The 25,956-nt window shown below is 34.8% G+C and overlaps 1 protein-coding gene across 4 annotated transcripts in view; it reads right to left on the bottom strand.

Annotated features, from left to right (window-relative positions):
* Positions 1-25,956, bottom strand: part of NBEA (neurobeachin) — a 796,980-nt gene that overhangs the window by 402,507 nt on the left and 368,517 nt on the right. For all 4 annotated transcript variants that reach the window (XM_084879290.1, XM_084879291.1, XM_084879292.1 and 1 more), the window contains one exon: positions 21,564-21,625. In XM_084879290.1, coding sequence (XP_084735416.1) covers positions 21,564-21,625 — 62 coding nt within the window. The remainder of the gene's footprint in view (positions 1-21,563; positions 21,626-25,956) is intronic.

The raw sequence follows: 25,956 nt of genomic DNA, 5'->3' as shown, positions 1-25,956 counted from the left end.
CTAAGCTAAAGATATAGTTTATATGATGAAAAAGCCAATGAAAGTATATGATTGCAACACTACATCCAAGAAATTAGTGTTTTAGAAAAGTAATTTGTCCTTTATGAGTGAGGGAAATAGTAGGGAGTTGTTTTATAGGCCCTTTCAGAAGAGAGACAATAAACTCCAATTATGAACTGGGAAATGAAAATTAAGAGATATCATAAAGAAGAGATGCCAGGACTGAATGAGAAATTAGATTTAAGGGTTAAAGTAGAAGAGTGAGTTAAATAAGATTATTAAGTTTTTAACATGAATGACAGAGGGAATAGTAATATTCTTATGAAAATTCTAAAGAATGGTACACATTGGGAAAAATAAGGATGTCTTCAGTTTATATTTGTTGAATTTAGAATGATGATGGAATATAAAAAATGAATTTGGAATTCTTTAGATCACATGTGTCAAACACAAGGCCCGCGGGCCAATCCAGCCCGCCAGGCCTTGCAATGTGGCCCGCACCGCGCTGTCATCACTGCACTCTGCTGTCAGTTTATGACATTGTCAGTTTATGACTGTTCAGTAAACCATTCAGCCCGCGATTTAGGCTGGATTTCAGATTTTGGCCCCTTCTCTGATTGAGTTTGACACCCCTACTTTAGATAGAAATATTGACTAAGGCACAGGATTAGGCAAGTCTCCAAAGAAGAATAAACAGAAAGAAGATTAAAAAAAAAATTCAAGCTGATTCTTGGGAACCATTCACATATTTAAGATGGGGAAAAAAGAGTAGTTGAATGGGACAAGAAAAGATCTTCCAGAATTTAAGAAGAAAATAAGAATACTATAATATTATTTAAAATAAAATAATCCATTATATATTGTATTTTGGCTCAGAGAAAAAGATACAAGACCCTTTAATCATTAATATAATTCTCTTTTTATAATGGTTAAAAAGTTAAATTATATTTGAATTCACATATAGTAAACCACAAACAAAAATAAATATGAAAACAAAACTACAAAAAACAAAACATGTCATTCTAAGGAAGTGAAGGAAAAGAAAAGCTCTCTGGAGCTGGAGCTGGTGCTGGCAAGGCTGGCTCCAGCTCAGAATAGTAGTGTTAGAATTGGTTCTAGTTCTGGGCTCACTCTAATCTTGGCACTGATGCTAAATCTGGTGTGAGAATTGACAATGGAGATGATGCTAGATCTGGAGCTGTTACTGGCTCTGGAGCTGGAGTTGATAATAAGTTTGGAACTGATAAAACAGCTCATATTGGAGTTGGCTGTAGCTCTATAGCTGGCTCTAGCTCTGTCTCTGGAGCTCATGCAGAGTTTGCTCTAGCTCCTAAGTTCAATCTAGATCTGATTTTGGAATTGGCCCTAGCCCTAAAGGTGCTACTGCAGATGGTGCTAGTTAATGAAGGAAGTACTTCTATCTCTGGAGTTGGCTCTAGTGCTACAGCTAGTTCTAGACCTGGCTCTAGTTCTAGAGCTGGCACTGTCTTTAGTTCTCAAGCCAGAGCAGTTCCCAGTTACATGAAGCTCGAGCTTTTGTGAGATCTGGCTAGTCCTAGCTGTACAGTGCTGGAGCTTGTGTCTAAGCTACTAATATCACTTTTGAAGTCATTACCTTCAGTCCTTCTGGCAACCTGATATGAAAGACAGAGATCAAGACAAGAGTAGAAGGATACAAGGAATAATAACAACAACAAAATACAAGAAAGGAAACCTGAAAAGGAAAGACTGAAGAAACAGAAAAAATAACACTGTAATTATAGAGGTGATATGCAAAGTTACTGCAATTATGAAAAACAAAACTAAAGCTTTAAAAACAAAGTTTAAAACAACTCCCATAAAACAGAAAGATAATAAGATTAAAAGATGCAAGGAAAACAAAAGTGATAAAGAAAAGTATATTATGTTCTGCTGAAAGGCCAATATCCACTGAGTAGCAACTATCCCCTGATTAGGGAAGATGAATGAGAGGAAATTATCAAAAAAATTTCAAAATTTCCCCAAGAATTAAATATATGACATGAAATCTCCAGTAAGGCTAATCATCATGAAATTTTAGGACACCAGGGTTAAGGAAAAGGCTAATAGGAAAAAAAAAATTAAAGAATCAAGGATTAGAAAGACACTAGAATTCTCAACACCAAAACAAAAAGACAGAAGGAAAGAAAATAATACCTTCAAAATTATTAAAAGCAGCTGAAACTGGTTTGGCTCAATGGATAGAGCGTCGGCTTGGGGACTGAGGGGTCCCAGGTTCGATTCCGGTCAAGGGCATGTACCTTGGTTGTGGGCATATCCCCAGTAGGGGGTGTGCAAGAGGCAGCTGATCGATGACTCTCTCTCATCGATATTTCTGACTCTCTATCTCTCTCTCTTCCTCTCTGTACAAAATCAATAAAATATATTTTTTTTAAAAAATTATTAAAAGCAGTAAAGGCCCGGTGCATGAAATTTGTGCACTGAGGGGGTTGGGGGGAGGAGGGGAGAGTGTCCCTCAGCCCAGCCTGCACCCTCTCCAATCTGGGACCACTTGGGGTATATCCAACTGCCCGACATCTCACAATCAGGGACTGCTGGCTCCCAACTGTTTGCCTGCCTGTCAGCCTGACCATCCCCTAACCACTCCCCTGCCAGCCTGCTCAGCACATAACTGCTCCCCTGCTGGCCCAATCACCCCCAACTGCTCTCCCTTGCCCGTCGGATCGCCCCCAATGCCCTCTCGTGCAGGCCTGGTTGCCTCCAACTGCCCTCCCCTGCAGGCTTGGTCCCCTGCCCCTCGACTATCCTCCCCTACATGGCTGGTCCCCCACAACTGCCCCCCCTGCAGGCCTCGTTGCCACCAACTGCCCTCCTCTGCTGGCCTGGCTACCCCGAACTGCCCTCCCCTGCTGGCCATCTTATGGTGACCATCTTGTGTTCACATGAGGGTGGCATCTTTGACCACATGGGGGCAGCCATCTTGTGTGTTGGAGTGATGGTCAATTTGCATATTACCTCTTTATTATATATGATACTGATTTATAACATGGGAAAGAGAAGAATGCAAAGCAGCTGTCTCAACTAAATGTGCATCTGGGGTGAAGTAAGATTCTGATTTTTGTTTTGCTTTGTTATATCTTTAAACTATCTACATGAATTTTAAAATTATTTCAAAATTAAACTTTTTCTTTTGTAATAGTGTAACAAAACTATTACAAAATAATAGTTTCTTTAAAGAATCAGGAAACTTGTATAGCATGCAGACAGACTGTCAAGAAGGAAATAGTTAATTTTATCAGATTACAAAGAAGTTTTGAATATGGAAGACTTATCAAAAATTATATATGGAAATTTATTATTGCAATGCATGTATTTTTTCATCTAGAATTGATTTTTATAGATAAGCAGCCAATATAATTTTAATTTGTTCAAGGAGAATGCCACTGACAGGCTTTGTATTTGAGTTAACTATCCTCCTCAAAGGCCTGAAGTCAGAGTTGCTATTTTCTCCAAGTTTCCTACCTTAAAACGAGGGCTGAGGTCTTCTTGCTCAGGAGAAATTTCCTGAACCTTTCTGTGCTGGTGGGACTGTGTCCTTTTTCATTTATTATCTAAATTTTGCAGATTAGGCATTAAAAACCTATCATTACTTTTGCTTTTATATTGTTAATTTTTCCACACGTGAAAAATGTTAGGTCTGATGAGGACGAAGGAGAGATCCTGGGATTTGGTATCTAAAATTCAATAGATGAAAGCCTGATTGAACTGGGTTGATGAATGAAAGGTAATTAAAGAAAAGAGAATAGTAGCTAGAAATATACTCTTTCAAAAAATTTTGCAGTGAAAGTTAAGAAAAAATTTGGTAGGAGTTTGAAAGATAGCTTCTTGTTTTTATGATGAAGAGAAAAATGTGGTTTTTATATTGTATATTCTATTATAATTTTGATTTTTATCATCTGCTGAAATCAAGCCATATTAAGAAATACTCAATAAATATTATTAATGACTTATTGGGTAAGCTGCATTCACATGCAATTCCCCATTGTTATTATTACAGACTAGAGGCCCAGTGCATGAATTTGTGCACTACTGGGATCCCTTGGCGTGGCCTGCGAGATCAGGCCAAAACTGGCTCTCCTACATCCCCTGAGGGGTCCTAAATTGCGAGAGTGTGCAACCAGGCCTACAGATCCCACTGGTGCACAATTGGGGCTGGGGAGGGGTGTGGGAGGTTGGCCAGCTGGGGAGGGACTGCAGGAGGGCTTCAGGGCATGTCCAGCCCCTCTCACTCAGTCCCAATGGGTCAGAGCCAAGAAGCAAGCTAACACACTGGTTGGAGTGTCTGCCCCCTGCTGGTCAGTGCACACCATAGCGACTGGTCCACTCTTTGACTCCTGAGGGTGAGTGCACATCATTGTGAGCAGTGAGTGTAGCAGCCTTAGCATATCATTAGTATGTTACACTTTGATTGGTAAAATGGATGACCAGACGACTGGACATTTAGCATATCAGGCTTTTATTATATAATATATAAAGCTATGTGACGGGTAATGCAATCTTTTAAAATATACACAACCCACAGACACAGACAATAGTGGACCTAGGGAGGGGATGGGAGTGGGAAGGAGGAGGTCAATGGGGAAAAAGTAGGGGACATCTGTAATACAATAAAAATGAAGATAATTTTTAAAAAATGTCCTTGTTAAAGATACTCCTAACTAACTTTACACAGAGTTTCTTCTGTGAAAGCACATACCAAGTGGATTCTTTTCCTGTGAAGACATGAAAAAGCGATGCTGATTACAAAAAGAAAAACTCTCCCCCCTTCTCCCCTGCCCCTTTCTTTCCCTCTCTCTTTCTGTCTCAGACATTTTCTGTTCTTCTCCAAACCTTTACAGGAAATTTAAGATGCTGCTTCTCTACCTACCACTTCTACTACCTCTGATTGTCCCGATCTTCTGTCTTCAGACATGAGTAAATCTCAGATACAGGATTTTCAAACAACATACACTGAAATACCAATTTTCCAATATAGGAGTTCAACACTAATCTGCTTACTGGTATTTTCCATATGTCTGCAAATTCAGTTTACTCTTTATATGTTTTATGTGCACATAATATGATTAGACGTTAGGTACTTCACATATTTTACTCATCTGTGATAACTGTAGGAGCAGAAGAAATAGATAATATAATTTTCAGAGACTATACTACAGCATTAAAGCAGCAAGACTTTAATTCTAGAAGGTTAGTGACACTGGATGGAAAACAAAGAAAAATATCCTATGTCTAAAATTTAATGAATATTATACTCCCTGGTACAGTTTTTTTCAACTTCTATTACTTATTTGCTTGACAAACATGAATATGTTTTTCTGTGACACAGAAACCTCCTGAGTTATGCATTAATGTGAGATGGTTGGAACTACAGGACTAACTCTGCAGGCCTCGACCCAAGGAGGAGCCAAAGCGTATTCTGCCTAATATTAGAGTGTAATTTAGTTTTTGAGTGTGTTTTTTTTTAAGTTTCTCATCAACTATAATAACCAATTTACACAATTTCAATTTGTCAAGGCCAGCTCTGTTAAAATATGAACAATTGTATACATGCATATAAGTACAACCAATGGACATAAAACTCTGGGGAGGGAGGGTATGTATGGGAGGGAGGGAGGGGGGCAAAAAAAATCAATAAAATATATTTTAAAAAATAAAAATAAAATAAAATAAAATAAATAAATAAAAATAAAATAAAATATGAACAATTCGCAAGGTCACAAAAATGGTGCCAATTGCCTTTCCTTAAGAAAGAGGTTTGTGAAAGCTTCTGTTTTTGAAAGTGTTATAGGAGATATGAAAATCTCAGGCAGGAGAGAAACTAATGCCCTGGACAAACTCATCCCCCTAGTGTTTAAGAGGAAAAAAAAAAAAAAGCCAAGTAATTTAATTCATGATTATAAGCAATAAAAGAATACAATTAAATATAAATTTAAAATGTAAGTACAAAGAATGTTTGTGCTTATGGTGGGCTGTATGGGTTACATTTGTAACAGTCTTTCAACCCCTCTCTGTTACCCACTGTGTCCCAGAGTGATGCTTCAGCAGAGGAGCGGGAGAAATGAGGATTTAAGCCACACAGTAGCAATAAAACTAAATTTTAAACATGAGTTTTCACCAGTTGTTTTCTGAGAGTTAGCATAAGACATTTACTTAAGTCTTTAATTATTTTGATGAATTTTAAACAAATTTATTTCACATGGCAATAAAGAAAATATAAGTTTATTTCTTTCAACTAATGAGGAAAATATTAAATGAGAAAGACAAAAAGGGAGGACAAAATATTACTCACAAGTATATTTTCCCCACAGAAAATGTCAGGATTGATTGTGTTTTTTAAATCTTGTTTAAAGATTTATGAATGACAGTTGTGAAAGTAGTGCGACTTTTGGGGGGCATTTAGATGAAAATCCAATCTCTCTACATCCTTGGTAAAATATGGTACAGAGAATTGTGCAGTCAACAAAAATTATTAAGTGCAAAGGAAAAAAAAGTGGAATGGGAAAAAAGGAACTAGCACATTCTTCAGTTATCCCAAGCTATAGATGATTTTTTTTATTCCTTATTCCTGTGGAAAAGGGCAATACTAAAAGTTCATGCTGGCTAAGTAATAAATCTTTAAGTGTGTCAATGAAATAACTTTAAAACTTTGGAAATGGGAAATAGGATCAACCTAGAATCATTATTTCTTCAGCACTTAATATTTTGTATTTTTATTAATCAGAACATTTCTTCTTAAATATAATTATTTATATTTTGTAGTGATCTACTTATACATATGTCTCCCCAATAGATCATAAACTCCTTAATAAAAGGAAGGATCTTATTTTATTTAACTATGTATACCCGCTAATTAGCAAGTGACTGGCATACTGTATATTCTCAGTTATTTTTATTGTTGAATAATTTAATCCTCACAAATCTATGAAATCACTTAAATCTGTGGTTCCCAATTTTGCCTGAACAAAAGAATCAACAGGGGAGTTGTTAAAATGTACCAATTATATCAGAAAAATATCTAAGAATAGGGCCTAGAACCAGTATTATTTTAAAGCTTCCCTAATAATTTTAATGTTAAGATAATGTTCAAAACCACTGATCTAGGTCATTTCTCCTCCTAGACAAGCCTGCACTCATAAAATCTCAAAGTACCTCTAGGTAATATAGTTGTCACAAAGTGATGTGTATATTTTCGTAAAAATTGTTCAATTAAACTTCTTTTGTAAAATAGTATACTATTGTATTATAATTACATAAAAATTTATGTCATAATTATTAAAATACACACATCTCTAAACTAAGGCCACTTTTAAGATCCTTTGAAGCTCTAACATGTTATTTCATTATGATAAATGGTATTTTTGTAAGACTGAACGTGTTAGCTTATAATGAATGTATTAAAATGTGAGTAATGAATTAGGTTAGGCAATGATTATATTCTTTGGCACTGAAGCAATTTTGGTTTTGTATTCTTAAATGCATATCATTGTGATTCTAGGAGTTTCAAAAATAATTTGGGAAAATACTGAAAAGGGAGAAATGTAAAACTTTGTGATAACAAAAGTACAAATAATAGAGGAGTTTTAAATATTTGTTTGCTGTTGTTCCTCAGGTATAAAGTACCATGAGAATTAACAAATGGGATAGCTACACAGGGAATGAAAATTTTAATTACTGTCCTAACTCGCTAACAATTCTCTTAAATGTAGGCTTAGAGGAATTACTTAAAACAATGAAAAGGCATACAGGAGAATGTATACAAGGAGATAAAAATAATTGATTGTCATTTCAATAAAGATAACTGCTTGGTAATGACAGCAAAAAAGTATTATTTAAAAATCTTATCTACAAATCATTCCAAAAAGTCTTCTGCCATTTCCGAACACACACACACACACACACACACACACACACACACACACTCACCCCACTATTAAAGAAAATGAACAGCCATAAAAAAAGATAGGTTACACATAGGCACTGAATTCTTATCTTCACAAGGAAACTGGGTTTAAATGTCTGCAGAGAACTGCCAAGGCTTTAGACAGTTTTGTCACAATTCTTTAACTCTTCTACATGGATGCATAAAATTTCCTAAAGATGAAGGACTTTTTCAGAGAATTGGATATCAAGTTAAGGATCCTTTGAAATGAAAAACTTTGAAGACAAATAAGTTCCAGAAGGATAACAATGAAATCCCGATGTTCTCTTAACAATCATGTTATGGTAGTTAGACGACCTAGTGGAAATCTCAGATACAGGATGTAATATCTTTTTCCCTAAAGTTTTTCCTCTCTATGGCAGCTAATGCACATTTCTCATTCCCTTTTGCTTTGTATAAATTTTTTTTTTTAAAAAATTAGTATCCTTGGAGACTCAAACCATGTTAAAATTTTTCAAAATATTAAAAAATATTTCAAGGTAAAAATAAAAGGTAAAATTGACATCTTAAGTCTTCTGGAACTCCAGAACTGGTTTTTTTATTTCCTGTATCCTAATGTCTGCTTATCTTAAACTGCCTCTAAAATAAGTAGATATGTTCTGCAAAATTTTTTATAATCAGTGCTCATTTAAACTAGCAAGCTTATAAATTCTGTGAAATAAGTTAGAAAAGTTAGTAAGTACATGGGTTAAAGCAAAAATGTACTATGTAGAAAGACAGATGAGTAATGCTCTAGATAGATAGATAGATAGATAGACAGATAGATAGATAGATAGATAGATATAAAATAAACTAAGAACATACTTAAGTATTCAAAGTATCTTTCCTCATCTTTTTAAAATTTTAAATCTTTATTGTTGAGAGTATTACAGATGCCCTTCTTTTTTACTCCCATTGCCTTCTCCACACAGGCTTTCACCACCCTATTGTCTGTGTCCATAGGTAATGCCTATCTATAATGATAAAAGTGTAATGTGCTAATTAAACTGAACAGCCGAACGACCTTCCAGAGGAAGTCAATGCTGTGAGGGTGGAGGCAAGTTGCCCTGGCTGTGAGGGCCAAGCCCTTGCATGAATTTTGTGCATCAGGCCTCTAGTATGCATGTAAGATCTTTCACTAATCTCTTACCGCCCCCCACCCCCAATTCTCCTTTCCCTCTGAGATTTGTCAGTCTGTTCCATGTTTTAATGCCTCTGATTCTATTTTATTCACGTTTATTTTATTCATTAGATTCCTTGTTTATTTTGATTTTTAGATTCAACTGTTGATAGATATGTATATTGCCATTTTATTGTTCATATTTTTAATCTTTTTTTCTTCTTATTCTTTCTGTTCTTAAAAAATACCCTTCAACATTTCATGTAATACTGGTTTGGTGGCGATGAACTTCTTTAGCTTTTTCTTGTCTGTGAGCCACTTTATCCTTCAATTCTAAATGAAAGCTTTTCTGGGTAATCTTGGTTGTAGGTTCTTGCTATTCATCATTTTGAATATTTCTTGTCACTTCTTTATGGCCTGCAAAGTTTCTGTTGAGAAATCAGCTCACAGTTGTATAGGTCTCCCTTACAGGTAACTACTACTCTCTTGCTGCTTGTAAGATTCTAGGTTTAACCCTTGACATTTTAATTATAATGTCTTGGTGTGGGCCTCTTTGTGTTCTACTTGTTTAGGAATCTCTGTGCTTTCTAGACTTGTAAGTTTATTTCTTTCACAGGTAGGGGAAGTTTTATATTATTATTTCTTCAAATAGGTTTTTCAATATCTTGCTCTCTCTTCTCCTTCTGGCACCCCCATAATGCAAATGTTGGTAGACTTGAAGCTGTCCCAGAGGCTTCTTACGCTACTATCTTCATATATTTGGGTTCTTTTTCCTTTTTGATCTTCTTATTGGGTGTTTTTTTGCTTCCTCATCTTCCAAATTGTTGACTTGATTCTCAGAATCTTCTACTCTACTGTTGAATCCCTGTAAATTATTCTTTATTTCAGTTAGTATAAGCTTAATTTCTGACTGTTCCTTTTTCGTGTCTTCAACATTCTCACTACGGTAAGATCCTTGAAAATCTCACTAAGTCCCTTGAGTAACTTTATAAATAGGGTTTTGAAATGGTTATAGACATTTCTGTCATTCAGGAATTCTGTATGCAGTAGTTTGCTTGCTTCTATTTTTTCATTTGTGACATGTCTCTTTGTCTCTGAATTTTGGCTGTTTCCCTGTGTTTGTTTCTATGTATTAGATTGAGCTGCTTTGTCTCCTGGAGTTGTTAAGTATGGCCTTGTATATTAGGTGTCCTGGAGGGCCCAGTGGCTCAGCCTCCCCAGTCACCTGAGCTGGGAAGTCTAGGTGCACCCTTGTGTGCATAGTTGTGTTGTAGTTGAGCCTTGACTACTTTTGGTGTCACCTCCTGGCCAATTGGCTGTGCAGAGCAGCTGTGACTATAGTAGGAACCCCTATGGAACAGTAATTGCTTTAGTGGGGCTTTGGTGCTCACTGAGTCTGCTCCTTGATTGTGTCACTTATGGATTTACAGAGTTGTAATCTGGTATTGTCTGAAGCTGTTCATCAGATACTTTGGGTATAGGGCTTCCAGGCAGGACCTACAGAGAGATCTGCACATGCCTGCTATTTCTATTGGGTTTGGAAGAGCCCAGGTGAGGTCCAGCTATAAAGCAAAGGAGGCTGGTGCTAGTGTCAGGTCGTGGGCCTTTTATGGATAGTTTTGGGGCATGGTGACACCTTGTTTGAGAGATTTTAGGAAAGTCTGAAGACTAAGCCAGTAGTGCATTCATATGGATAAGCTGCTGCAAACAGCTTGGGTGGGATTGCAAATTGGATGAAGTAGGGTCTCAGGGAATCCCAGTTCAGAGGAAACTGTGTGCCAGGTTGATGAAAACTCAGCCATGGCTCCAGTCAGCCCAGGTCTCTATCATCATCTATGTCACTCAATCACAATCCCTGCAGGTTTTTACAGCCCAAAGTTACAGGGACTTCTCTTCCCAGCTCTGGAAACCTGGGCTGGGGGTCTAGTGTGGGGATGAGTACCCTAACTCCTCAGAGGCAGCCTCCACAGAGATTATCTCCCTCCCAATTAAAAAAACAAACAAAACCTGCACAGGTAGGTGTCAGACCAGCCCATCCAGCACTTCTGCCTCTCCTATCAGTCTCAATGTGCTTTTTTCTTTACTTCTTTAATTGTAGGACTTCCATTGAGCCAGATTTCAGGTGGTTTTGAATGACGATTGTTCTGTATATTAGTTGTAAATTTGATGTGGTTGTGGGAGGTGGTGAGTAAATGCTTTTATTTCTCCCCCCATCATGCTTTTTCTCTCTTATTTTTATTGTTTATTTATTTTTTTAACATCTTACTAAAAGCATGATAAGAAAAACTGAATGTAAAAGATGAATAATCAATTATAAGTTCAAAAATATTACTGATATGAAAGTCAATAATAGAAAAACCATTAGGAAATATGCAAATATATCTAGTTGGTTACTAAAAGAAAACTTGGTATATCATATAAATATAAAAAGTATTCCTAGGCCTTAGCTTAGTGGATAAGCTGGGTCTTGCAACTGAGTAAGTGTCCTTGACAAGAATTAAATTCACAACCCTCTGCCCATATACTGAAGAGTACCTGCTTTGATTCCAGTCAAGGACATGTACCTCGGTTGCAGGTTCTATCTTTGGCCCTGGTAGGCAACCAATCAATGTGTCTCTCTCATACACATGTTTCTCTCTATCTATCTCTCACCCTCTCTTCCATTCTCTCTAAAAAAATCAATGGAAAAATATCCTCGGGTGACGATTAATAACAACAGCAACAACAACAAAAAGGATTTCCAGGATCTCAGTAGATTACTAAATTATGCAAATAAATTTAAAACACAGATATATATATATAAAGCAGGATACCAAAGCACAGGAATAACAATAACAAAAACAAATAAATTGGACGTTATTAAAATTAAAAACTTTTGTGTAAAAAAAAACTACATCAAGAAAATGAAAATAACCCACAGAATGGGAGACAATCTCTTCATATCATATACTTGATAAGGGTTTAATAATTAGGATAAATTAAAAACATTTACAAGTCAACAATAAAAACCCAATTTAAAAATTGGGAAATAACTGGAATAGACAGTTCTCCAAATAAAACATTCATATGGCCAATACATTACAAGATGCAACATTAGTCTTATGAAAATGCACATCAAAACCAGAAGACATCACTTCACACTTACTAGGATGACTAAAATAAAAAACAACAGCAATCCCAAATTAAAATAGGAAAAAAAAAAGCGGTAAGTGTTGGAGATAATATGAAATAATTGGAAAGCATGTCCATTCCTCATGAAGATGTAAAATGGGGCAACGGTTGTGGAAGACTGGTTAGCACATCCTTGAAAAGTTAAACATAGAATTAGCACACGATTCAGAAATTCCATTCCTAGGCATAAGCCTAAAAAAATTGAAAATATAAACTCAAATAAGATCCTTGTAAGCCAATGTTAATAGCAGCATTATTTACAATGGTCAAAAAATAAAAATAGCCTGTGTCTATCAAAAGATTAATGGATATATAAAATATAGAACTTTACAAAGAATAGAATATCATTCAACCATAAAAGGAATGAAGTTCTGATACATGTTACAGAAATTAACCTTGAAAATATTATGATAAGAAAAATAAACCAGACACAAAGGACAAATATGGTATAATTTCATTTTTATCAAATACTGATAATAGGCAAATCATAGAGAAAATGTGAATTAGAAAATTTCGGGGAGAGACATATAGAGAATAACTGCTTGGTGGGTACAGAGTTTTTGTTTGGGGTGTTAAAATTTTTGGAAATAAATAATGGTGGTGATTATATAACATTGTGAATGTAATTAATGCCACTGAATTAATGCCACTTAAAAGTGGTTAAGGACTAGCCAGTTTTGCTCGTGGTTAGAGTGTCAGCCATGGACTGAAGGGTTGTGAATTTAATTCTTGTCAAGGGCACTTACCTCAGTTGCAAGACCCAAGGTCTGGTATGTAAGGAATCCATGTGTCTCTCTAATACTGATGTTTCTCTCTCTCTCTCTCTCTCTCTCTCTCTCTCTCTCTCTCTCTCTCTCATAATCCCTTGCACTCCCTCTAAAAATCAATGGAAAAATTATCCTCAGGTGATTAACAACAGCAACAACAACAAAAATGGTTAGAATGGCACTTAAAAGAAAAAATCTTTTACCACAATTAAAAAAAAATCAAATAATATGGAGGACTGTTTTTCTTTTACTCATGAATTAACTCAATAAGTAATTAATAAATATCTATACTATGGGCTGAACATTGTTCTAGGAGTGGATGACACAATAATGAGCAAAACAGAAGACATTGTCAACAGGAAAAAAAACTGTTATGGTGTAAATGTGTAGCATAATTTAAAAAAATATCTATAAAATGACCTTGGAAGACTCAAGGGTTTTGTGCTATCCTTAACTTGTTTTTCCTTTTGGATAGTTTTAAATAAATATTCTATGAAAATGCTCTCAATAAATGTTAAATGAATATGGTGACAAGACTATATAATACTTATTTTCTTTATTGGCTGAATAGAATGGTTTAAAAAGAAAAGATATATTGTATATGATACTTATTCTAAAAGAAATTCCAATGCAATGAATAAGAAAATCATGTCTTTATCACCTATAAGGTTATCCAATTAAAACATGTAACTATGTACAAGTACATATATTTACTATCTAGATATATGTACTTTAAAAAAATATATATATATTTTGATTTTTCACAGAAAGGAAGAGAGAGGGATAGAGAGTTAGAAACATCGATGAGAGAGAATCATCAATCAGCTGCCTCTGCACACCCCCTACTGGGGATGTGCCCGCAACCAAGGTACATGCCCTTGACCAGAATCGAACCCTGGACCTTTCAGTCCTCAGACCAATGCTCTGTCCACCGAGCCAAACCGGATCCAGCGAGATATATGTACTTTAAATGCTAGAGTGAATGATGGAGTGAGTAGAACTATCCTATATAATAAAAGCTCAGTATGCCAAAGACCAAATGGCAAAACAACCAAACTACCAAACAACCAGTCCCTGGGACATGTGCTGACCACTAGGGGGCACACATGGAACATGGCAGGTGTTGGCAGTAGGCAGCAGAGTGCAGAACATGGTGGGTGTCTGCCATGGCGGGATGGTGGAGCAGGTGAGCGGGGGCCAGTCGCTGTCATTGGAGCGAGCCTCTGGTCCTTACTGAAAATGCTTTGCTCCCTGAGCCGCAGTCCCGCCCCATGCTTGCACCTGCTGATGGTGCTGGTCCGGCCCATACCCGCTGCTGGCGCCATAGCCACCGCCGGCACCTGCCCTGATCACTCAGCACCCTCAGTGGGTGTGAGCTGCAGCTGCTGGCCCCAATTGCCCCTGAGGGATTCTCCACCTCCCCATGCTCCTGAGGGGTGATCCAGACAGCAGCTGCTTCTGGCACCCACTGATGGTGTCAGTCCCCCACACACCCGCTGCTGGCATGGGCCCTAACCACTCTGCCATCAGCAGGTGTGAGCAGGGCCAGCACTGTCAGCACATGGGAGCAGCAGTGGCAGGAGTGGGGCTGCCAGCAGACAGGGGGCCAGGGTCATGGTGGGAGGAGCCAGGTGGGGGCCCAGAGGATGGGCCAAGACCTGTCCCTGTGCCCACTGCAGCCTCACAGCCCACACAGTTCCTTTCAAGTTGCACAAATTCGTGCCCTGGGCCCTTAATATAATAATAAACCAGAGAAGCTTCATGAAAAAAAAAAGAGTTTGAAATAACTGGGAAGACATGAAGTAATAGGAATGATCCTGTATTTTGATAGAGGTGGTAAATATATCAATATAATGAAATTGCATTGATCTCTAGATGCACACACAAATTAATTTCAAAATATCGAAAGCTGAATAATGTCTGATGTCTAGTTAACAGTATTTTACCAATATCAATATCTAGGTTTTGATACTGTATCATGTTTATGTAAAATAGCATTATTTGAGGAAGTCTATTATTTTTAAAATTTTGTGTGAATCTATAATAATTTAAACAACAAAACCACAGAAAACATGATCATGAGGAAATTTGCAGTGGAAGAAAAGGAGGACACCAAAGTTACTCATTATATGATAGCTAGTAAAAATAAAGTATGTTGAAATATACATAGGACAAAGAAAAAAAATCTATAAAAAAAAACCAAGGGAATATATATTCCCTTGCCCTACTAATATATATAATAGTTGTAGGACTGTGAAATATACAGGGTATCCCAAAATATTTATACACACTGTAACAGCTGATACCTCAATTTTGAAAATAAAATGTATTTTACTAACCATTGCCTTTATGCCAGGCCGGAGTGTCTGCATGGTTGAGCATAGACCTATGAACCAGGAGGTCAAGGTTCAATTCCAGCTCAGGGCACATTCCTATGCTGCAGGCTTGATCCCTAATGAGGGGCGTGTAGGAGATAGCCAATCAATGATTCTCTCTCATCATTGATGTTTCTATATCTCTCTTCCTCTCTGAAATCAATAAATATATATATATTTGAAAAATAAATAAACACTGCCTTTAAAATTATTCAAAATGTATGTATACATTTGGGACACCCCATAGAAACATTGTTTACACTACTTTTAAAAGTTGTTATAATGTACCCAAATAATTTATATAATATAAATGTGGGAAAATAAAATTGAGGGGAAACAAAACAAAATAGCTGGAAAGAAGGAAAGGGGAGGTTATTGTGGCAAAGTATAGAAAAGGCTTTTAGGTCAGGGAGGTAGTCCGTCAGTGATGCAGGGAAATCTAAACCTTTAGAATATGCTACGTTCCTCCTCTACCACAGAAACTATAGAACACTTTAGGATTAACCTACAAGTGGCCAAGGCTTACTGATTTATTTTTGTCCCAATTTTAGTAGAATTATGAGAATTCAGACATTAGAATAGGACTGTCAGTTCTCATTTTTATATTTAACCCTTGTCACACAGATGAACTCAGAACTACTGCTCATCCATCATTTTCCTTCCCTGTTTATACTTTGGGTTGAATATGAACTAATTAATATACAAGAATGAAAGTGTTAGATCACATACATTGTAGGCTGCTTAGAAAAATATTTTATAACATAAAAGTGACTGACTAAAAATTTATTATACCTCTTAACTTCTACAGTTGAAGTAAACAAAATCAACAATAGAAGACCTCACGTAAATGGTAAAAAGTAATTTGAATTTTATGCTTTTTACATCTTTGATTAAATTTTCATAGAGGGATGCTGTAGCTAATAAATAGCTGAGTCTACCATCCTATTAGATTTGTTCAGTAAGCATTCTCCCTAAGATACAATAAATAGAATTTTTCTGATTATTTAATACTTATAACCTCTTTTTTCCATCCAAAAATGTCTATATTTTCTTATATAATATCTAATAATTTAAAATCATTATTATGACCCAAATTGAAAATGATATTTATTCATCACTACATTTTCAATCTTCAGCTTAACTTTTATTTATACTTTGGGATGATACAAACTTTATGGCAATAGAGATGATACAATCATTGCAACTCCAAAATTTTAAATGCCCATTGTGTTCCTTTAACTTTGATATGATATTATACCACAGGTGAGAGTTGGGGGTCAGGCATCTTCCAGAGAAAAAAGCAGGAACTTGTTAGATATTCAGGAATGAAACTTAATCTTCATTCCTTCTAAAAATAGAGGCATAACTATGAAGGTAAAACCCACAAAACACTCAATACTATTCACAAGTTAGAAATTTCTTATCAACTTCAATTCTGTCCTACTAATACACTACAATATTTTATACTAAAAACTAGAGGCCTGGTGCACATGATGGGGGTGGGGTCCCTCAGCCTGGCCTACACCCTCTCCAATCTGGGACACTTAAACCAGCAGTCGGACATCCCTCCTATAATCCATGACTGCTGGCTCCTAACTGCTCACCTGCCTGCCTGCCTGATGGCCCCTTACCCCTCTGCCTGCCTGCCTGATCGCCCCTAATTGCCTTTGCCTTCCTGCCTGATCGCCCCTAACCACCTCTGCCTTAGCCCCGCCATTGTAGTTTTGTCCAGAGGGACATTGGAAGACATCTGGTCTATCCAGTAGGTGAACACTAGACTCATTAAGAACAAGAAGAATATATTAATAAATCTTTAGTAACCATCATTATGCTAAAAAAGTCACAAAATAATTACATAATTAAACGTAATATAATTTCTTTTTTAAAAAAAAATGTACTTTATTGATTTTTTACGGAGAGGAAGGGAGAGGGATAGTTAGAAACATTGATGAGAGAGAAACATCAATCAGCTTCATCGTGTACACTCCCCAAAGGGGATGTGCCCGCAACCAAGGTACATGTCCTTGACCGGAATTGAACCTGGGACCCTTCATTCCGCAGGCCGACGCTCTATCCACTAATCCAAACTGGTTAGAGCAGTGATATAACTTCTTCATGATAAATAGGATTTACTTCCAAAGATGCTTTAAAAAATACTCTAGTCCATCCCTAGTTTTCTTACACTCATAATCTTATTATATACCCCCCAAATCTTTTCAATACTGAGTACTCATGAGTGAACAGTCCTTAATAGACCATTATATTCATCTTATCTGTGTCTTTGTACTTCAATGTTAGATTTATTGTAATTAGATGAGAAGTATGACTTTCTGTTTCATACCATCTGACTTAACTGTATCATATTGAAGAAAAATGAAAAATTTAAATGTTCAAAGGCCAAATCATTTGAAAAAGGAAGAGTGCTCTTTAGTTGTGGTTCATTCTTAAGTGCTGGGTTATGGCCTTCATCACATCAGTGAAGTCACTAAAATCCTTTTTTAAGTATATAAAGTATTTAGAAAAGAAGAAAGGCAAACAAAACCACAAAATAATTCATGTTAATAACTTCATACACAGATCCTAGGGAGACTTGCAATGCTGACTTCTGCTTTATGTCATTTACCCATGTTTGGGTTTTTAATGAGACTAAAAATAATTTATTAAGCTTACATTTGCTTAATCAGTGCTTCAAGTCAGCAAGTACTTAAATACTGAGAGACATTATTTTTTACATAAAAGTTCCTCAACTTATAAAACATTTTCTATTGACAGATAAGGCATAGAAAAATGCTAATGACATCTGTTAAGCTTTACTTATGAAAACTTAAAGAAATCCTATGGGATAACATCACTCCATTTTTCTTGGAGTACCTCTGATGGAGACTTCCTAAAAAAGTCTGGAAATAATTAGAAACTATTACAGTAACTAGAAAAGCTTACTTGAAAACTAAATCTGCTATTCATCAAAGAACACAATACAATCAGAACACAATATAAAATAAGGTACACATACAGAATAATCCTGATTTTAAAACCTTAAAACAAGTTTGGAGAAGACAGCATTAGATCAGTGATATACTGAAGAACTCTATAGAAAACACCATATTTAAATTATTAAACACTGATTTTTTTTCAAAATAATATCTATTTTAATTTTTTACTTCAATTTATTTTACAAATGACAGAAAATCATTTTCAAAGGATGCTAAGTGCAATTTTAATATAAGTTAAAAGAGAATAAGAATAGTCAATTATTAATATTTACTTTTATGTCATAAATATTACATGAAAAAGCAAAGTACCCAAAACACAGTAAAAAATGTTTTGGGTATTTCTGGAAAAATAAGTGCAATATAATGCTAATGCTAATAGCTTTTTAAAATATAAAGTCTGTTTTCTACAGAGACCAAAGATTCCCCTGGATGTGGGGGGTAGACGATGGCATGTCCTTTGGAGCTGAAAGACTATCCACATGAACTGAATTACTCTTGGCAAGTACCTCCGGACACTTGTAATGTGACCTCATGTAAATTCAGACCACATTTTGCATGCAAACCACTGGTAATAGTAAGTTTAATCAGGAGCTAGCTAAGAAGGAAAAAAAAACTAATATCCTTAATAATCATAGTAGTTAACATGAAATTTCCCAAATGAAAAGCACAAAAAATAAAGGCATTTAATGTGTTGTAGCAAATAAAAGACGAATAAGGGCTGCAAGAAATGTTACATTTTCCTCTCCTTTTTCAACCCTTAGATATCCATTCTCAACAAAATTTTATTCTTCAGTGGTTTATAAATTTAGAAAAAAGTAAAGCACATTTTAAGCAAATAAATATACTGGAATATTCCATTAGCATTAAAAGCTTATTTTAACCAAGAATTAAATCACAGTGTGGGTAACATCTTAGCTATAATTCCCACTCAACATATATATTTTAAATTATTTTATTAGTAGTAATAACTGCTCATCTTAATAACATGGAAATATCAATACTTAAAACAGGAGATTATAAAATAAAATGTAAGTACAACCCAGAACTCTGCAGCTTAAAAGATTTCTTAGGATTGCCTTCTGCATTGCCACAAACACAGCCTACAGGAGTGTGCTAATTCTACAGGGATCAGCTCCATTGTCCAAAAGATGCATTAGGCCTGTAGAAGAGAACCCAGCTTTGGAGAGTGCTATGCCACACAATCTCCCTCAGTAGCATTAACTATATTTATTTCTCTTCATCAGAAGTCTGCTACTGCTATGGGATGCCCTGCTAATGGGTGAAAGTAGAATATAAATCATGTTGAATTTGACTAGTAAAGAACAATGATAGATTATTTTTAGAAACTTTTAAGATATCCATTTTCTTGTGTCCTTAAAACCAAGGTTTTATATACATCCATGGAACAATTAATGACCTACAATGATGGTTGATGGTTTTATAAAATAATTTCAAAGTAGAATATTAATTCGCCCCACCTGAATTGCAAAAAGAGAAATTACTCATCTGCTCTTTAAAAATATTTTTGTGAAAAGCTATCTTTTAGCTTAAGAGAAAATAATACAGTTGGAGCTTTAAAAAACAAACAAACAAACAAACAAATATACATTTCTATATTACATTTCTATAAGGTATATCTAATCAACCATTGAAATATTTAAATGCACTTTGAATTATTTTTAAAATCAACTTAGAAATCAAACTGAGAGGCATGCTTTTAATTGCTTTGCTGAAACACGAAAAGAAAGTGCACAGCATAGAGAGCTTGAATTTCTCACTCTTCCTTTCAATCAATATCTGAGGCAAAGTGTCCTCTCTAGGGCCTTTAATGGCAGGAATTCCTGGAGCCAGCAAATGAGTAATGTTAAACCTATGATTAGATGATGAGGCCATCAAAGACACTAGACCCTAATGCTACACTCCTCTTTATTTCTCTGAACTGCAGTGAAAACCAGAGCTAAGGAAAAAGGAATTTAAAGCTATTTTTTCATAAAAGCATTTTTTTTTAATGTGCATCATTAAGATCCTAAAAGGTCCAGATAGATCTCTCAGAATGTCTCTCGAACTCAGGACTTGGGTATTAGGTAACACTTTTCAAATGCCTTGAAGATGAACTCCTGCTGTTTTCTTTAATGTCTTATTAAAATTCTTGCTGGCTGAAAAGGGGGAAATGGGCCTAATGATTTCCTTATGAACATATTCTTGAAGAAAGTAAACCTGAAGACTGAAAATCAATCGGTAAGTTTTTGGTTTATTTTTGCTGATGTTTTATAGGATCTACTGAAGCCATATTGTTTTTTTATTTGCGAGTTAGCTTTTAAGCAAACCTCAGGTCAGTAACTAGAAACTGTTTAAATGTATTTTTCTTTCTGCTGAGCAAACTAGGAATAAATATAATAATATTTATTACAAAACGTAAGTAGCTTCTTTTCTCATTCTAATATTTTATTTATACTTAAATAAAAATCAGCATCACAAACATACTTGAAAGAGCTGGTGAGAAGAAAGACCATTAGGTACCCAATTTAGTTATCAGAAAAATATAAGATATATATGCTTAATTTTATTATAATTGCTAGGAAGAAACAATATCCAACAATTACTATTCTATTTTTAATTCTGATTACTAAAGAAAAGGATAAGTAGATTTCTAGAATTTACACTGAAATATACAAATTCCAGTGGAAAAAAAGAAAGCAGAAGGGTATCATATAAAAGACAACCCACTGAAAAGCTGTATTTATACTATGGCTATTGCATTAAAAAAACGACTTAATTCTCATTATCTCTAATCTAACAGAAGAAATCATGTAATTAATAATAAAAATTAAAAGGATAAATTCTATTGTATCATCTTTAAAAGATGGAGTATAAAAAGATAAATAACAAATTTTGTATAATATATACAGAGATAAAAAGATAGGGAACAAAAAGATAGGGAACAATAGCAGGATAGGAAGGGTGGGAAAGAAAAAGAAAGCTACAGAGAAGGGGGAGGGAGACTAAATCAATATATACGTGGTAAGATCATCTACATATAAGTATATCTCAATATAAATTACTTTATTCATCTATGGGATGATAGATGAAAATTTAAAATATATAAACATATACATATATATGCATAATCATTCTACTGTTAGAAACATTCAAAAAAATCAAATAAATGAGATTTCGTACCTGAGAACAAAGCAGCATAACAAGCTCAACCACAGAAGTACTGGACTTCATACAAACAAGGCCTATAATAAAGGGTTAAAACAAAATGAAATTACAATGGTAGACACATTATCAATTCCAAGTTAATTCATGATAAAGTTTTAACTTTAGAACTCCTAAATATACACTTTATTGAATTTATTAGGGTGACATTGGTTAATAAAATTACTTAGGTTACAGGTATACAATTCAACAATACCTCATTTGTATACTGTATTGTGTGTTTATTATCCACATTCAAGTCTCGTTCCTTTTTCATTGACATGTTTTATAGCATTAATTTTTAAAAATTCAGGTATTCACGATGTGAAAAATACTAAAAATTGACTTCATGCTTTGGTTATTTATTTGGTGAAGGCATTTCTTATATTTAAATGAGGTGTTTATCAAAATTGATGAGGTAGTTAGACCTACTTTCATTACAATGACAGTTATATGATTCTTTCCTGAAGCACAGAACAATAATCATTGAAGATCTACCTAAATTTTCTTCCAAAAGGAAAAGTTAAAATAATTTGCAAATAGGTAATTTTGCATTGGTTGCCAGTTGTTAAATTATTTTAATATATTAAAAATAAAAGTTCACACAATTAACATATTACACAACACATAAAATCTTCCAGTGTTCTGCTTCCAAAGTCTCTGAACAGATATTGGGGGGAGAGGGAGGGGAGAATTAAATATTTTTGAAATAATGGCTACTATTCATTGATCACTTACTATGTGCTGGGCACTAGGTGTTAAGTGCCTTAGGTGTATAGTCTCATTTAATTTTCGTTTAAATTTTGTTATATACTATTTTTATTCTTATTGTATAGGCAGGAAAATATTATTCCAATAAACATTAAGTGATCATCCATACTTTTCCCAATAATAATTATAACTGCTATAACATGTCACAAAGCAGATCATGATTGGTACTTTTTAAAAGTGCCAACATAGAGAAAGATTAACCAAGAAGTAATAAACTTTGGATGAGAGCATACTAATAATGATGTTTCTTTTTATATGAGGACAAATGTAATCATTAAAAGCTTTTTACAGTAAGAAATGCCATCGTTTTACATTAGTGGTAGCTAACTGGAGACTTGAAGCAAAACCAGTAATTTTTGTCTTCTTAAGGTGATTTCAATAAACAGTTTCAACTGCTTTCTAGACACTAGCATGCATATTGTTGTAGGGCATGATAAGTACCTTTTTTTGCCCACTCTGCTAATGACCCTACCCTTATTGTACAGATAGAACAAGCTGTAAAAAGGCAGTAGTATTCCATCTTATCAGATCTTTGGGCAGACAGTTAACTAATGAAATAAGAGGCAGATGTGAGAAGCTTCTTAAGAATGAGCTTCTTAAATTCGAGAAGCTCATTTAAGAGACAATTGGTATAACTGCTCAGCAAATCTCATGCTAGGGAGATAAAGAGGCAGAAAGAAGCTAAATGGGACATTTATTATCTGTTGGCCACTCAACTATTTGAAATTCTTACACAGATAAACTAAGTAAAAGGCCAAAGGACCATGCATACCAAGATTATCATAATTAAGATGTATACTCCATATGAATTTAGATTTAAACTGTAAGGTATATAAAAGGATGATTAGACTACAAGGCTATTTGAAGTGGCTATATAAAGAATTATTCACCACATATTATGTGCATTAAGAGTTTTTAAATACATAACAACTTGAAGTAAAACTTAGGAAAAACATGCAGTTACATTCATTTCTCACAGACTAATATTTTAAATGAACAGTCAAAATAAAACCTCCACGTAACAAAAAAATCATAATCTTTAAAAGTACTAGCATAAGAAAAATATAAACAAATGCTCAATCAATACTTTGTTCCAAGAAAATGACAACAAATGGATAGAAAAATTTCAGATTATAAGTAGTACTCTCAATATTTTGAAAAAGGCCACTGTGATTCCAACTCCACAGACACTCATGCCTTTACTAAACTAATACGTTGTCTAATTAGTTTTAAACAATATGAATTAATGGATTCTCTTTAAAAGAAAAACAAAACACTAACCTTGACAATGATAACACAGTAGAGGCAATTTTGGAAGACTTACCAACCTCCAAAAATTATATAATCACTTTAGTTGCAACTATTTCTAAGTATTAACAAAAGTATTATTAAAACAAACAGGTAAACTCCAATTTTTATAGTGATATTGAAAATAAAGCAGTCTGATAACACTCTGTCCTTGTATAGTTTCTAAGTAAAAACAAACCCATGTTTAAAAATTTAAGATGTTATTATAAAAATGGTTTTGTATAACTTTAGTCATAAGCTCAAATAGCCAAATTTCCTAATGATGCTATAAATAACTCTGGCTATAAATGGATAAAGCGTATATCTTATAAGTGTGTGTCTTAAACAGGTTGAGTTTTTCCTTTTTTGGTTCTGTCAGGATTTCATAATCAAATTCACTTCTTTGATATTTCCCCATCTGTGCAAAGTATAATGTTGTACTCAGGAATTTACAATAATGAACAAGGCATCATCTACACCTTCCATGTGTTCCATACATTAATCCAATCTCTAGATTACCCAACATTTACATTGAGCCTTATTATTTACAATCACTTCTATATACATTATCTCATTCAATTCTCTTTTTAAAAAAATATATTTTATTGATTTTTTTACAGAGAGGAAGGGAGAGGGATAGAGAGCTAGAAACATCGATGAGAGAGAGGCATCGATCAGTTGCCTCCTGCACACAGAGTGTACAACGTGTTAGAATAACAGGAAGATCCAAGAGCAACTCTGGGGAATTTATAAGGAATGTGACATTTGAATTGGATGATATTGAGCTTTTCTGAATAAAAGAAGGAAAAAAGGGAAAGGCGACTGAGGTGAAAGAAAAATGTTAGAGGTATAAAAAAACATGAAATAGCTAGTAAAATCAAGTTGGAATGTTATGTTGGGGAGTGCAGATGTGAGAGAGTGAGCTTAAATGAAGACAGAGAGCTAGACAGAAGCAGAGCCATAATTGGCATATTTTTTCCTATTGGCAACAGAAAACCAGTGAAGATTTCAAGCAGGGGGAAGATAGAAAGAATCTAGTCCATTTTGTAAAGATCTCTTTCTCTCAGTGATATAGGAAGAAACCTGAACTGCAAAGTCAAGTTAAGATAGTGAAGGCCTGTGCTGAAGGTAGTGGCAATTCAGATTTGAAATACATTTTACTTTGAGACAATAAAATATTTTTTACAGAATATGAGCTTAAAGGGTAGTAAAGGAGCAATCGAAGTGTGAGTGATGATACCTTTAACTGAGACAAAGAAACAAATGAAGGAGCAGGTTGGCAGAAAGAAAGTGCCAAATTTAAATATGATCAAAATCAGAAATATTGATAGGCAAAAAATTAATTTTGGGATTATGATTTATTCTCTTTAAAAATTCTTTATTGTTTAAAGTATTACATGTCTCCTGTTTCCCCCATTGTGACCTCTCCCCAGCCACCCTAGCTCCCAGCACCCTTTACTGACTGTGTCCATTGGTTATGCTTATATACATGTATACAAGTTCTTTGGTCCATCTCTTACCCTCTTCCTTGGCTTTCCTCTGAAGTTTAATTGTCTATTCAATGCTTCTCTGTCTCTGAATCTATTTTTGTTTATAAGTTTATGCTGTTCATTATATTTCATATATGAGTGAGATTATGTGCTATTTATCTTTCTTCAACTGGCTTTTATTTCACTTAGCATAATGCTCTCCATGTCCATCCATGCTGTTGCAAATAGTAAGAGTTCCTTCTTTTTTTTTTTTTTTACAGCAGTGTAGTATTCCATTGTGTAGATATAACTTGGTTTTTGAATCTATTCAAGATGGTGTGGCTTTTATGGTAGCACACACACACACAAGTGATTGCAGTGGTAGTAGGGGCTCTCTTAGGTCTACCAGCCCCTGAAAGTTCTGCAAGATCTAATTGTCTCTCACACACACACACACACACACACACACACACACACACACACATCTACACACTCCCATTTCGCTCACACTCACACTCTCTTTTTCACTGCTGTCCTGCCATCCACCTTCTTCTTACATATGATTTATTCTTTTGTTATCTCTGACAAACCAGATATAAATAAGTCATATAAATAACTCAGTATTGAAAAATATAATTGTAACATTTTTTAAGAGTCCCACTAGTATATTAAAAATACTTATTGTACCAGTACAGTTTTAAGATCTAGTTTTTCTATTTCTCCTCATAGTAAAATACATTACTTTATTTTCCATCAAATAGACATGACAAGTCTGATCATCTGGATTTTAAAAATCAAGTCTTTCCTGGACTATTAAGTTTTTAAATTCCTAATAATTTAATTTT

This window comes from Pipistrellus hanaki (genome assembly GCF_964339955.1).
Source record: "Pipistrellus hanaki genome assembly, chromosome: 3".
Classification (NCBI taxonomy): domain Eukaryota; kingdom Metazoa; phylum Chordata; class Mammalia; order Chiroptera; family Vespertilionidae; genus Pipistrellus; species Pipistrellus hanaki.
Note: the sequence above shows the minus strand (reverse complement) of the source record. Positions and strands in the feature narration are given on the sequence as shown.